The sequence below is a fragment of the Capricornis sumatraensis genome, chromosome 18 (assembly GCF_032405125.1).
Source record: "Capricornis sumatraensis isolate serow.1 chromosome 18, serow.2, whole genome shotgun sequence".
Lineage (NCBI taxonomy): Eukaryota > Metazoa > Chordata > Mammalia > Artiodactyla > Bovidae > Capricornis > Capricornis sumatraensis.
In genome coordinates, this window is record NC_091086.1 from 32,844,915 (window position 1) to 32,860,795 (window position 15,881).

The 15,881-nt window shown below is 38.3% G+C and overlaps 1 protein-coding gene across 1 annotated transcript in view; it reads right to left on the reverse strand.

Annotated features, from left to right (window-relative positions):
• Positions 1–15,881, reverse strand: part of ITGA2 (integrin subunit alpha 2) — a 90,865-nt gene that overhangs the window by 31,487 nt on the left and 43,497 nt on the right. Inside the window, exons 8-16 of the mRNA XM_068990354.1 lie at positions 14,356–14,506; positions 13,905–14,070; positions 11,829–11,905; positions 8,775–8,913; positions 7,755–7,900; positions 5,869–6,012; positions 3,905–4,108; positions 3,064–3,200; positions 1,173–1,312 (exon numbers count right to left, since the gene is read on the reverse strand). Coding sequence (XP_068846455.1) covers positions 1,173–1,312; positions 3,064–3,200; positions 3,905–4,108; positions 5,869–6,012; positions 7,755–7,900; positions 8,775–8,913; positions 11,829–11,905; positions 13,905–14,070; positions 14,356–14,506 — 1,304 coding nt within the window. The remainder of the gene's footprint in view (positions 1–1,172; positions 1,313–3,063; positions 3,201–3,904; positions 4,109–5,868; positions 6,013–7,754; positions 7,901–8,774; positions 8,914–11,828; positions 11,906–13,904; positions 14,071–14,355; positions 14,507–15,881) is intronic.

Here is a 15,881-nt window from a genome sequence, read left to right on the forward strand (position 1 = left end):
TGTAGTCACCATCTGCAGTGACTTGGGAACCCAAGAAAATAAAATATGCCACTGTTTCCACTTTTTCCCCTTCTATTTGCCATGAAGTGATGGGACAAGATGCCATGATCTTCATTGTTTAATGTTGAGTTTCAAGCCAGCTTTTTCACTCTCCTCTTTCACCTTCATCAAGAGGCTCTTTAGGTTCCTCTTTGTTTTTGGCTATTAAAGTGGTATTATCTGCACATCTGAGGTTGTTGATATTTCTCCTGGCAATCTTGATTCCAGCTTGTGATTCATCCAGCTTGGCCTTTCACATGATGTACTCTACATAGAAGTTAAATATGCAGGGTGACAATATACAGCCTTGACATACTCCTTTCCCGATTTTGAACCAGTGAGTTGTTCCATGTAAGGTTCTAACTGTTGCTTCTTGACCTGCATACAGGTTTTGCAGGAGGCAAGTAAGGTGGTCTGGTATTTCCATCTCTTTAAGAATTTTCCACAGTTTGTTGTGATCCATAGAATCAAAGGCTTCAGTGTAGTCAGCGATACAGAAGTAGATGCTTTTCTGGAATTCCCTTGCTTTCTCTATGATGCAATGGATGTTGGCAATTTGACCTCTTGTTCCTCTGCCTTTTCTAAATCCTGCTAATACATCTGAAAGTTCTAGGTTCACATAATGGATTATTTATAAAATATAAAACACTGGGCACAAATTATACATTGTTCTATACTTTCTCTCTCATTATTTCATGCTTCTTAAATTTTCAAGAAAAGAAATATTTGATCCTCATACTGAACACACTCTACCTATATTATGGCATAGCCAACTCACAGTGGACTCATCTAATATGGACTCAGGTTCAGTGTAATTTGCATGTGCTCATGGTTTTCCATTAGGAAGGTATGGGTAAGAGAAACTTAAAGAATAGACTGGAAGAGGCTATAATTATGTCACTGACTTCATGACTTTCTGCAGCAGAATGTGACCTTCTAAGGATGACAGAGGAAGGTCAAAAACACCTTCCGTACCTAATTAACCATTCTCAGGCACCTCAAATATGTGGCAATTCAAGTGTCTGCAGGACCCTTATTTCTTTTGGTTTCCATACCCCAAGTATAGTTTACCTCAGAAGTGAAACTCTATAAGCACACCTATCTCTTGTGCAGATTATTTCAGGTTTACTCACCCACTTGATTGTTTTGATTAGTAGGTCTAAACTTAGCACTGAAGCAGAGTTTAAGTTTTATCTCAGCATTTTTGTTGAGCAAAGTGATTTTTTTTGGTGTGAATGAAGCATCTACAGATACATCAGCAATGCTCTGTGACCTGAAAGACCAATGTTTAAAAAAAATTATTCTCAGGGAGCTACGCAGAAAAACTAGTCTTAGCACCTTGTAGGAATGTGACCACAAAACAGCATTAACCTAGCTTAACAGACAGACAGACAGACAGTGAAGTTGCTCAGTCATGTCCAACTCTTTGCGACCCCGTGGATTGTAGCCTGCCAGGCTCCTCTGTCCATGGGATTCTCCAGGTAAGAATACTGGAGTGGGTTGCCATTTCCTTCTCCAGGGGATCTTCCCGACCCAGGGATCGAACCCAGGTTTCCCGCATTGCAGGCAGACGCTTTATAACCTAGCTTAACTGGTCCCCTCAAAAAATGGATTGACTCCTTGTGTCTTGACTTTTTAGATGAATCAAACCCACCTTCAAAGAAAAAAGTTTGGCCATCATGGGCTATCTTAAAAGGGAACGTCACAGTATAGGAAGTATATGGCCTACCATGCCTGAGGTCTACCAAGGTGGCTACAGGGTGAAGTTCACTGAAAGGTATGATTTCTTACAAAACTGTTCCAAAGCAGCCACATAATTATGTCATCACATCTTGTATTTTTCTAATGTTACTCTAAACTGATTTTATCCAGTAAATATATTTTCTTTTTTTCAAAGCCTTAAATATTACATTTGAGTTTTATTTTTTCCACATGAAGATTTCATTAAAATGATGCACTAAGGCAGTGATCCCCAAATTTTGGCAGCAGGAACTGGTTTCGTGGAAAGCAATTTTTTCACAGACTGCAGAGGGGAGGGAGATGGTTCACACCAGTAATGGAGCGGCAGATGAAGCCTCATCTGCTCACCTCCTGCTACGTGGCCTGGTTTCTAACATGGGCTGGTAGTTGGGGACCTCTGCACTAAGGAACTTCTCTGGTGGTCCAGTGGTTAAGGCTTTGTGCTTCCACTTCAAGGGGTACAGGTTCAATCCCTGGTGGAGAAACTAACAACCTGCCTGTCAGGCACTGAAAGAAAAATGATGCACAGAAAACAATGCATTTCATCCTTTAAAAGCACAGGTGAGATACTGTAAATAGTTTCATTGAACTCAGTGTGATTTACTCAATACCTCATTTCTTTCTGTTCTTCACATACTTGGACATTTAAAACATATTTTTCGACAGACATGAATGGATAACTGAACTATATTTTCTTAGAGACTCCCGATAGAATTATCAGTTTCTTTCTGGTTCCATTCCTTCACCAGCCCAATATATTTATTTTTTGTCTTTGCTCCTTGGCTCTTGAATCCCTTATTGTTCCCCTCTGCTCTTCAACTCCTCCTGAGGTCAATGAGAGGTCAGCTAAACCTAAATAATGGCTTCTTGTTTATGACTAATAATTGTAAAAGATACCTTTTAACCACAGAAGTTGTACTTCACTTGTGTGGCCTTGGTATTCAGTATTTTTAGAGCATTCTCATGAGAATTCTTTTCTACAAGTTGAGGTAATAAAAAAATAATCAGAAATATCCTTAATACCATTTCAAGAGCTTTATCTTTTCAATACACTTTTCCTCCTCATTTTATAGAGAAGAGAAACTTGGTTCTAATGTTAAGCAAGCATTTTTTTTTTCCCACCAGGAAAAACATATTCCTTCCTCTATGCAAACTATAACATACAAATGTCTGAGAGTGTTATATAATGCTTGTGACATTTTCGCAATACTAGCGAAGCAATCTGCTTTCCTTAGCAGGCCGTGTGTTTGTTAACTGGTTTTTGTCTGGCTCTCAATGACTCACCAGAGCTGAACGACCTGTCCAAAGGCCCCCACGGACACATCGGTGATGGAATCCCCATTTAAATCTCCATAGCCATCCAGGGATCTCCCAAAGTACTGGAGGTGGCTACTAAAGGCTCTGTCAGACCCCAGGATTTTCTAAAAGCAAGTTTGAGATGAAATTATAGCTCGTGACAACTGAAATGGAAAAAAGGTAGCATCTACATTGCCCTGGTATATTCTTTCTACGGCCATTTCTCAGATTGTTTTATTCTCCACAGAACTCCATTGAGTTTTCATAGCTCATCTGATCTGATTATTATTCTTGCAGCCACATTTTCATCAAAGAAAATGGCATGAATCTCTCACATAAAATAACAAGCCAGCACAAAGCAGTGAGACATCAGTGAATCGGAGAAGGAGCCGATGCAGGTTTGGGTCCTGACTCCTCTCCGAGCTCATTTCGTTCAGATTTTTACTCAAAAGCTGCTTCTGAGTGAGGCTTCCTTGGTCACTCACTCAAATATTTGATACCTCCTAGCCCTGAAAATTTATTCCATAGTTTTTTTTAAGTTCCTTATCATTTCCTACTTTCTGGAATATTTTTCTTATCTTCTTTCCCTCTGTCTCCTCCACAAGAATGAAAGATCCATACAAAGCACAAAGGTGACCGTCCTGTTCTTTACAGTATTCCCAGAGCCTAGACAGAACTTGACACACAGTAGAGGTTCACTGAATATCTGATGAATAAGTGAATTAGGTTATAAAGTAAGAGGGATGGATTGGATGACCCACATGATGCTCTCTAGCTCTAACACAATGATACTCACATGTAAACATATCACCATAAAACTATGGATTACCTGAGAATACCTCAAGCGAATCATGCCCTCATGACCATTGTAGATGTACACAGCTCCAGAGTTCTGATTTTCCAAAGGTGAACCAACAATCACATCATTAAAGCCATCCATGTTGATGTCTGAAAGAGCTGCAATTGCTGAACCAAATCGAGCATTTTCAAGACCCTTGGGGCCTTCCAGAAATTGGTGCCAATTCAAAATGCCCTTGCAAAGAGGGAAAAAGGGGACAATTAAAGCCAACCTTATATTAACAAATATATACTACTATATATTTATAGTAATATAAATATAGATATAAAATAGATAACCAAGGACATACTGTATGGCACAAGGAATTATATTCAATAGTTTTTAGTTACCTAAAAAGGAAAAGAATCCAAAAAAACAATCTATCTATCCATCTACCTACCTACCTATGTACAAATGAATCACTGTGCTATACTGAAAGTAAGGTCATAGGCTATCTGCTCATAAACCAAGGTGAAAAGAAGCAATTCTTTTCTGTAGGCTGCCTGTACAACCTACATAAGCGTGTCCATTTCTTTGTCTTTTTTCGTCTTAATATTAGGATCTTCACTCATCTGTTTCCAAAATTTTTTTATTTAAAAAATTTCTGGTAAAAGTCTACTAATCTCTTCAATAAAATTAAGGTAGAAACAAATAAAACATAATATCTTAATACAGTCCTTTACTTAAAAGCTATTGAACAACAGTGGCATAATTATAATGGTATAGGAAGTGAAAGATGAGATTGTTAATATTCCATTATATAAAACATTGAATATTTCTGCCAAAGAAAAGACATTTTCCTGTAAAAGATACAATTGTGGGCTTTTTCTTTTTTTTGCAGATTTTGAAGTCAAGAATGGAAATATTTCATGACCTCATAAGAAAGCAATGCTCTTCAACCATGAAACTGAGTCTGTTTTTATTCTTTCTCCTCTATAATAATCTTATGAAAATTAATTTATTACTGACTGAGTTTGGTAAAATATTGAAAGATCATTTCACCTTTAGCAATTAATAATATTCAGAATATCTGACTAGCAAGAAACATTTAAGAAGTTGGGGATTTGTTACATTTTCAAACTAGTAGATATGCTCTTCCCTTATTAAATACTTAATTACACTTTATATGCTTTCAAATTGTTTTAATTGCTTCTGTTTAAGGGCTGTTATATTAATTTAAATAAATAAAGTAGGACAAAATATCGCAACAGTTAAATATAACATTTACTACATGAATATCAGCTTCTCTCTTTCCATCCTTTCCTTATCTAGCCATCTAATTTTCTATGTCAATCTGTGTCTTTAATTTTGGTTTTCTTTTCAGGTTTCACTAAGTTCACTATAATTATGTGCATGGATTTAGTTCAGTCTATAAGTTGGTAAAACTAGGCTTTTCCATGTTAGAGTATGTTCAGTTCTATGTGTAAGAACTGGAATTTCCAAGATTTGGATATATATCTAAATGTCAAGCAATGGAATTTCCTGACAAACTAATGTAGAAAGTATACAGGAAAATATGGCTGTTTCTAAAGTGCCCGGTACAATTTGTCCTTACTGTTGTAAAATGTCAACAAAGTAGCTTTGCCTTGTTATTGTTATATCTTTATAGCAAAGAAGAGTAATTGAATGAGATATTTGGGAAACACACAGATGTATATGCATGTGTGTGTATGTATTTCAAAAAACAACATGCATTTATAATGACTTTATTTGTAAAGAAAATATATATTCAAAGACCTCTTGTGGAAGATGGCAGGACACTATACATTAAGTTCTAGGTTATGCTTTTCAATGTGATTTTTGAAACTATAACAATGGTGACATCCTCAAAATGAAATATAAACCATACTTTTATTTAATAATAAAGACTTTATTCTGTAAAAATGCAAATTCACTTTTATCTATCAATACTAAAGCAAATGAAATGAAATCAGTTTAATAATTTTTTTTTTTACCTTTGTGATAGTGAACAGGTAGACTCTTCCTTCCTCTTTCTTTAGGTCATTCATGTACATTGGCGCACCTACCAAGAGCACATCTGTGATGGTGTCCTTATTCACATCGACTGCACACAGCACACTACCGAAATAGGAGCCAATCTGCAGGAATAAAGCAAATCCACACTAGGATTCTTCTACTCCTAGCATTACAGTAAACTTTTATTTACTCATTCAACATACAAAAATTGAGCATCTGTTGCCTGTAAGGTGCTAGGAACATAAAGATAGATAACATCGCCCCTTCTCTCCCTTTGTGTCACAATCTAACACTTGCTTCTTAGCACTTAGGGTGCACAAAAATCACCAAAAAAGCACCTGTAAAATACAGATTCCCAAGAGCCATTTCCAGAGATTCTGATGCAATATCTATAGGGCAATCAAGAAAACAGTATTTTAAGTAAGCACTCCAGGTATTTCTGATGCTGGTGGGAAAAACGCTACACTTAAGGAACACTTAGAAGCTTTATGAGGTATTGTAGACAAAGGCAGGCAGGGAAGAGGGAGGCTGAACAAATAACAGGGCTTCTGTGATAAAACATAATAGATTTGGGAGAATGGCATTGAAACATGTATAATATCATATATGAAACGAGTCGCCAGTCCAGGTTCGATGCATGATACTGGATACTTGGGGCTGGTGCACTGGGACGACCCAGAGGGATGGTATGGGGAGGGAGGAGGGAGGGGGGTTCAGGATGGGGAACATGTGTATACCTGTGGCGGATTCATGTTGATGTATGGCAAAACCAGTACAATATTGTAAAGCAATTAACCTTCAATTAAAATAAATAAATTTATATTAAAAAAACAGAATAGAAAGTGAAAGTGTTAGTCACTCAGTCGTGTCCAACCCCACAGACTGTAGCCCATCACACTTGTCTGTCCATGGGATTCTCCAGGCAAGAATACTGGAGTGGGTTGCCATTCCCTTCTCCAGGGGATTTTCCTGACCCAAGGATTGAACCCAGGTCTCCCGCATTGCAGGAGGATTCTTTACCATCTGAGCCACCAGGGAAGACCATAAACTTTAAAATACTAAAGAGGAGGAAAATGTGTGACCACAGTGGATTTGTGGTCAAGGAAGTCAAAGACTCAGATCTTCTTCCTCCAGGAAAATCCATAGAGACAATGAATCAGTTTTAATCCCAGAGAAGGGAAATCTGTTGTTTTGTCAGTTTCTCTGATTTAAGGAAGAAATTTTTCTGTTGGTCGTTGGAGTACAGTGATGTGCATTTCAAATATTTGCTAAGCTCAGGAGTCAAAACTACTTCGCAAGAAATAGGACTCTATAGGCTGGCTTTTGTTCTTGTGGACCTTGACTGGGAGGCATCACTGGTCCTCACGACCAAATTGCCACATATCAGAAGAAAGTGACAGAGAAAAGTGCTGCTTTACTTTTAGCAATGTCAAACTTTTTGACATTTAGAAATGTCAGAGCCACAGGACACCTGTACGGGCCCAGATGTCGTAGCTCAGGCTAATGCTCTATTGCTCCCTTTGTCTACTTGTTTCTTCTCCAGATCCTTGGTTCCTTGTTGGAACTTGCCTACAAAGCAGTAGTTAGGTGTCTGTCATCACTGAGCTTTAATGACAACTCAACCCCATGAAAGCTATGTAGCCTTAGAAAGGTAGTTAAACTCTCAGCAGCTAGTCAAAAGGGGATGGTAGATCTCAGTATTGTTGTGAATATTTAAGGAATATTCAAGTAAAGACAAATCACAGAGGCAGCTACAGGGTGGGCACTCAATAAATGTTAGTTTCCATTTCTACTAACTCCTCCCTTCCCACAAGCCCCGATTGTCCATGAAATTGATTTCACCTGCTTAAACAATGGAATTTACCTGGTCACCTCTGTGAGACTGTATAACTGTGACATTGCCATTCTCATGAACACTGTATAGCACTATCTGGCCAGTATAATTTGCTCGAGGAGCACCAGCAACAAAGTGGACACTGTTCCCAGTAGAAATTGAAGCCACAGAGTAACCTAGGAGAGAAAGGGTTACAGGGTAGGTACTGTTGAATATCTTGGCCAGATAAGCCTGTGAAGCTAGCAGAGATGATCAGAGGGCCCTTTTGTTAGTGTGATGCGTAGCTGCTCACGTTCCTGAGTACAACACGAAGGTCACATTCTCCTGCTTTTTCTAAGATGAACTGCTTGTGCCATTTGGCCGGAAACTCTGCCCTGTGGAGGTGGAACATGTCCCCATAAAGCTGACCCTAGATTCTGAATTGTCCTCACCAGCTCCTTGTGAACTCAAATAGGAACAAATATTTGAGAATGAATAACTAAATGAATTTAAAAGGTGGAAATTTGCACAGTGGGAAGAACATAGGCTTTGGAGTCAGTCTCCGGTTCAAAGTTTGGACTTGCCACTTGTTGAGCTTTTTATCTTTGAGCAAGTAATTAGGCTCTTTGGAAAGGTAAAATGAGGATAGTAGTACTCCCTTCAAAGGATAGTTGGAAGTATTTAAATATTATGTAGATAGAATAGCCAACTCAGGGACTGTCCCATAGGAGGTGCTCAAAATTGGTGACTATCATTACACGAACAGAAACACTGGAGACTCCAAATTGATCTAAGACTACCACTTACGGTACTGACTTTTAGGTCCTATTTCTATTTTGGAGAAACACAGTCATGTCCCAGGAATAACAACTGCTGGAACAACCAGAAGAGATTAACGAGTCAAACATGCAGTGTTTCATTAAGTAGTTATGGGCTAAGGCCTGACTGGCAAAGAGCTGAAATATGTGTAATTAGATGACAGCTCAACTGTTTTGCTGAACTGATCTTGAAATCCAACTAGCTTAAAGGAAGCAACTTAAATGTGCTAAGCCAAGTGCTGGTAGGTCTTACCTAAGTATGAACTGTGATTTCTGTCTTGCAGAATTTGTTCAAATGCTTGTTTAGAAAAGATCAGATGTCCATGAGGTGTCTTCTGGACCACAGTCCCACTCCAGTCATAAGCTCCTACTGCACCCAGCGTCAGAATATTCTACAATAATTGAAAAGTGAGAAGCCTTAAAACAAATCACCTGTAAGGCATAAGAGTGTCGGGTGGGCAAAACATCAAAACAAATGGTCTAAATTTAAAGAAAAAAAAAAAAAAACTAAGCGAGACGAAGCAAAATATATTTGAATTGCTTAGAAAAGAGAGTCAACAGGTCAAAATGGAATCACCTGTGCCAAGTCTACATCATCAAACCCAGACCATACCTAACCTAACTGCAACTTCAATCTCTCCCAGGAAGGTCGTCTTAAATGGTCACTTTGGAATTCCCTGGTCAGCACTAGTAAGGTAATCATGAGAGACCCCTTCTGTCCCCTATGTGAAGGTGACTGTGCTTGAAACAGTCTGACCATTTCCCCTTCTGCCCATAAAAGCCTTCCGTTTTCTACAGCTCCTTAGAGCACCTTTCTGTTTGCTTAATGAAATGCTGCCCAATTCATGAATCATTGCGGTGGTTTAGTGGCTGAGTCATGTATGTCTCTTATAGCCCCATGGACTGTGGCCTGCCAGGCTCCTTTGTCCATGGGATTCTCCAGGCAAGAATATTGGAGTGGGTTGCCATTTCCCTCTCCAGGGAATCTTCCCCACCCAGGGATCAAACCTAGGTCTCCAACATTGCAAGCAGATTCTTTACCAATTGAGTTACAAGAGAATCCCATGAATCATTGAATAAAGCCAATCAGATTCACTCAGCTGAATTTTGGTTTTTTAACAGATTGTATGTTGATATATCTCCAAATTGTTTTGATACATTTTGTGCTGGAAAAGAAGCCTTCCCATGGGCTGTATTACTTTGGGCTTTGTTTAGTACAACACATTTTAAAGATAAATCTGTACCACAGTACAGGAGGGGCACATAGCCATCTTCCAATTTCCATGCAAAGGTGCACATCTGCAAATGGTGAACAGTTGTAAGCCTTTAGAAAGGAGTCAGAAGGGAGCCTCTGGCCTAACGTGTTCCTAGGAAGAGCTCGGGCTATGAGACATGCTCAAGAAACAGGAAGTGCTGCTGCCAGAGGAAGAGAGGTGGGCACTGTTCCCCCAGACCCATGTGGTAGCCCTCTTCTGACCTATCTTCAACTTCCTTCCTCTTTTTTCTTTTAAACATTTTATTTATTTTTTGGCTGTGCTGGGTCTTCACTGCAGTGTGTGGTCCTCGCTAATTGTGGTACACAAGCTTAGCTGCTCTGTGGCATGTGTGGTCTTAGTTCCTCAACCAGGGATTGAACCCACATCCCTTGTATCGGAAGGTGAATTCTTAACCACTGGACCACCAGTGAAGTCCCTTTCCTCTTTTTTCTTAACTCCTTCTCAAACATTCCTCTCTCTCCTATCCCATCTATTTGAGAATGGCACAGCTACAGAAAGCAACTGAAGATATGATATTTCATCTATGGGAAGAAAAACAGCCATTGGTCAGCACCAGTGGGGAGGCCCAAAGAGGACAGGCTACTCAGGATTGGCTCAAAACCCAATCTGAATATTCAAAGCTATAAGCCATCGCAGGAAGCAGATGGTCAGGATGGGACTTATTTTTAAATTTTTTAAAAAATTAATTAATCAACCAATTAACCAATTAGTTAATTATTTTATTTATTTTGGCTGTGTTAGGTCTAGTTGTGGCGAGATATTTCGCTGCTGCACACAGACTCCCTAGCTGTGGTGCTCAGGCTCTGTAGTTGTGATGGGTGAGCTTAGTTGCTCCAGGGCAAGTGAGATCTTAGTTCCCTGATCAGGGACTAAACTCATGTCCTCTGGACCACCAGGGAAGTCCTCATTTACAAGCTTTTGATCTTAGAAAATATCAGAGATACAATCTTGGGGTTTTGCTGTTATTGTTTAAAATTTATTTTCTTGAAGTATAGTTGATTTACAACATCATATTAATTTCTGCTGTTCAGCAAAGTGATCTCATTATATAGACATTATTTTCCATATTCTTCTCCATTATAATTTTCAAGGTATGATTTTGGGATGAAAAATACAAAGCCATTAAAAAAAATAGGGAAATAATGTGTCCCATTCTGAAGATAAGAGACCATGAAATTATGTAAATGATTGTCATAAATCCTGGACTCTGAAATCTGGGTGCAGGAAGGAGCTTCAGGGTCTATACAAAATTTCAGGAAATTGTATGAAAAATTGTTTGTGTGGGTTCACTGACATTTTTTCTGAAGGAAAGACCTATAACTTGTAGGAGCATCTCTTAATGATTGATGATCCAGAGAATGTTAGCACCTTTTATTCTACAAAAAACCCCTGATCCTCGGCCTTTATTCAGCCAGTCAAATCCTGTTCCCTGAGTATTTCCCAGGGTCACCTGTCTCTTTGCCTCTTTTACTACTGTTGCACTCATATCCTGAGCAGGATCAGAATCAGAGACCTGTGAGATGGATGTCTCTGAGCAAGAATGGACTTCCCTGAGCTAAGATGTCCCATCGCACTCTTTCCCTAACTCCTTACTTTTTCAACTGTTTTTCTGTCTCTGTTGTTAAAAAAAGAGATATTCAAATAACTCAGAATTCAACCATGACAGTGAGGATACGAGTTTGTGTTTTAAACAAACTTTTCCAGCAGCTGATTGATATAAAGAAAATTCCTGCAGTAATGATACCTTGAGTTAATACACTGCCTGTCCCCTGGAGCACTCAAAGGCTTTCTTGTATATTATCATTTTTTTTCCATTTAAAAAATCCCTGTAAAATAGGGGAGGGAAGGCATTATTAACCTCTGTTTTTTAGAATGATAAACCAGCAGCACAAAGAAACTAAACGACCGTGACTAGGAGTGAGAACTGCTGATCACTAGATGGCTGTTTTTCCTATTTCAGGACAAGGCTACTGGGTCCAGAAGTGTCAAGGCAAATGACAGCGTGACTGGAAGTTATCTGAAATACACACATTTTGAGGAGAGTATTCCGCACTGAATCCCACTTGTGACATTTCCATTTGGAAGTTGTCTCCTCCTTGAACTGTACCTGGGAAATAGCAGTTTCAAAAATTATATCACTGTTACCAATTTTAAATCAACTTTTCAAACACATGTACCTACACACACACACACACACACACACACACACACGGTTCTGATGTCCACTCAAAAATACAGAGCTGGGAGGGAGGAACCTCTAGGGAAGTGTTCTAACAGATGCAGAAATCCACAATACTTCCCAGGTAGTCTGAAGTTGGCATTAATCTTGATTGTGCATTAATGTATGTATTGGTATACTATGAAATTCCTGATATCAAGAAACACTCAACATAGGGGATGAGGTAAGATGAAAACTGACATTATCTTTTCTTTTTAAAAATGATTGTTACTTGCTAAAGACCTAACTGAATTTTTAGCTTTTAAATATTGGTACTAATAAATGCACATATATCTCAGATATAGTTGGAGGAGCCAGGCAATTGATCTGTGGTGAAGACTTGTGTTGAGAGATATTTGGATTTGGCTTCAGGAACCAGGATTCAAGATTGAGTAGGAATTTTGCCAATTTGGAAGTCTGGTCCAAGTTCTACATATGTGCTTACCTCTGACACTAGCACCGTAAGACTCATTTAGACCCTTTTTCCATATAGAGCAGCCAAAGTGGTTACATTTCACTAATCTTCACAAAAAGAAAAGTTTGCGGACTGTCACATTAATGTAGTGAAGAATAAAAATGTTTGGATAGATGCTTCCAATGGATAACCAGGAGAAAAAGATTTGACTATAGGGATTAATACTTAATCTATCAGGAGATAAAGATTTGACTATAAGGATTAATACTTAATCCATGCAATCCCTTTGATCAGAGCAAGTGCTCAATAAAATACTCACTTCATTGCTGAGAGTTATTTGGGTTAACCATCAGGAACTAGGATTTGGGTCACGTGGGACTTTTTACCAACTGGGAATTGTTTTCCAGTCCTCCTTACAATGAGGTCTTAAACATATGACATTTCTACACTGACTAGACCTCCCAAGCCACAGAAGTAAATTATTATATATCTGGTAAATGTTTCGTCAAAATCTGAACTATTAAAAATCTTCACTGTATTTTTCTAACCTAAAAAGTATACATATTTACTGCAAACAAATTTTAAGAATTTCAATGTAAATTATGAAAGCAGTATAAAAGGGTAAAACTATTTATGATTATAATAGACGGTACTACATTGCTGCTCCCAAAGGTTATACAATTTATAATCTTATCAATAGTGTATGAGCTTCCGTGCTTCCCCATAATCTCCTCAAGATTAAACATTACTAATCTTTGTTGTCTTTTAGGCACAAAGAAACATTGATTTAATTTAAATTTTAAAAAGATTACTAAAATTGGGAATGTTTTCTTTTGTTTATTGACCATCTTTTATACCCTATGTAGTCATCATTCTTTATTTTTCTTATTGATGCTACTTATGAGTCCTCTTTGTATAAGGTATACGTGAAGTGAAAGTTGCTCAGTTATGTCTGACTCTTTGTGACCTCATGGACTATACAGTCCATGGAATTCTCCAGGCCCAAATACTGGAGTAGCTTTTCCCTTCTCCAAGGGATTGAACCCAGGTCTCTCGTATTGCAGGCAGATTCTTTACCAGCTGAGCCACAAGGGAAGCCAATTAATTAAAAGAGTGTTTGGTAATAAAGAATTTTTAAAGGTTTCTAAGAACATGTTACTTTTTTATTTGTAAAATTTTTATTGGCGTATAGTTGATTATAATGTCATGTTAGTTTCTGCTGTACAGCAAAGTGGTTTAATTATACATATATGTACTCTTGTAGATTCTTTTCCCATATAGGCCATTACAGAGGATTGCGTAGGGTGCCCTGTGCTATACAGGAGGTCTTTATTGTCTATTTTATAGACAGTAGTGTGTATATGTTAGTCCCAATCCCCAATTTATCCCTTCTGTTCCCCTTATATGCTGTTAAGTTTGTATCCTTGAAAAAAGGTTTTGAAAGAAAATTCTGAGAAGGAGGAGTTCTTTTACCTTCAATGCTGAAAATTTGTTCCCCTATTGTCCCAGCCTTTTCTAGTAGATCTGCTTCATCAGAGACATTGAAAAAGTGTCTTTCTGTTGGAATACTGGCGATAGCTTTAATTTCTTTTATTAAATTTTTAGTATCCAGGGCGTTTCTGTTTAAGTACCCAAGAACCTTGAAAACAGAGGAAGAGAGGAGAGGGCCATCAGTGCTGTACTTTAATTTTCCTGTTAGTATCTTCTAGACTATTTTTTTTTTCAACACAATAGGCCTTTTGGAGAAGTAAAATAAGCAACACTTGCATATCCTTTTGGTTGTCATGACCGAAAATCAGCAAGATGCTCAGATAGAGTAAAAATATTGTTTAATATGAAGCTATGAACAGGCAATAAGAAAGTATAGTCTTAAAGGAATATTTCCCTATGAACTGAAAAACCAGTAAAAAGAAAAGCCACTTACTGCTATGCCAAACCTCAGTATATTGTCTTTGTTACATTGATCAATCACAGCTTTCAACTTTGAACCATCATGGGATTCACCATCAGTTACAACCACCATAACTTTGGTAGCACCTGGTCGTCCACCAGCAGCCATTGAGTAAGCGGTATCTCTGTGGCAGACAAAATAAAAACTCTATCGATGGATAAAGTTAACACATGGACCTCTGGTTAGAAAAGTAACTATGAAACTGACTGCTTTGAATATAACCTATTGCGACTTAGAATTGCTCTATTAGTTTTGATGACATTTTAACTATATTATATTTGTAGTTTGTAGAGACACATGCTGCTGCTGCTGCTACTACTGCTGCTAAGTTGCATCAGTCGTGTCCGACTCTGTGCAACCCCAGACAGCAGCCTGAAAGGCTCCGCCGTCCCTGGGATTCTCCAGGCAAGAACATTGGAGTGGGTTGCCATTTCCTTAGAATGTAAATCTCACTTGCCATTAAAAATAGCTCCCATGGTTTTCATAGTGTGTGGGTATATGTATTCACATCAGGAATCCTTAGAATTATCCTTGGCTAAGAAAATTAAACTCATCAACAGAGCAAAGATAATTCATTTTGTCATAAATTTTACTCATTGGATCTGCATTTTTCCAATAACAAATGGCTTTTTTTTTAAAGTAATAAATAAAGGACTGGAGTGGATTTCCATTTCCTTCTCCAGAGGATCTTCCTGACCCAGGGATCGACCCCAGGTCTCCTACATTGTAGGCAGACGCTTTACCCTCTGAGCCACCAGAAGTCTCTAAATAAAGGACTTCTGACCCAGCAATCCCACTGCTGGGCATACACACCAAGGAAACCAGAATTGAAAGAGACACGTGCACCCCAATGTTCATCGCAGCCCTGTTTATAATAGCCAGGACATGGAAGCAACCTAGATGTCCATCAGCAGATGAATGGATAAGAAAGCTGTGGTACATATACACAATGGAGTATTATTCAGCCATTAAAAAGAATACATTTGAATCAGTTCTAATGAGGTGGATGAAACTGGAGCCAATTATACAGAGTGAAGTAAGCCAAAAAGAAAAACAGCAATACAGTATACTAACGCATATATATGGAATTTAGAAAGATGGTAATGATAACCCTGTATGCGAGACAGCAAAAGAGACACAGATGTATAGAACAGTCTTTTGGACTCTGTGGGAGAGGGAGAGGGTGGGATGATTTGGGAAAATGGCATTGAAACATGTATAATATCATATAAGAAATGAATCTCCAGTCTAGGTTCGATGCAGGATACAGGATGCTTGGGGCTGGTGCACTGGGATGACCCAGAGAGATGGTACAGGGAGAGGGGAGGGGGGTTCAGGATTGGGAACATGTGTACACCAGTGGAGGATTCATGTTGATGTATGGCAAAACCAATACAATATTGTAAAGTAAAAAAAAATAATAATAAAATAAAATCTGAAAAAAAAAAAAAAGTAATAAATATACATGGTAAAAGAAATCTAAAGCATTTGGAAAGCTA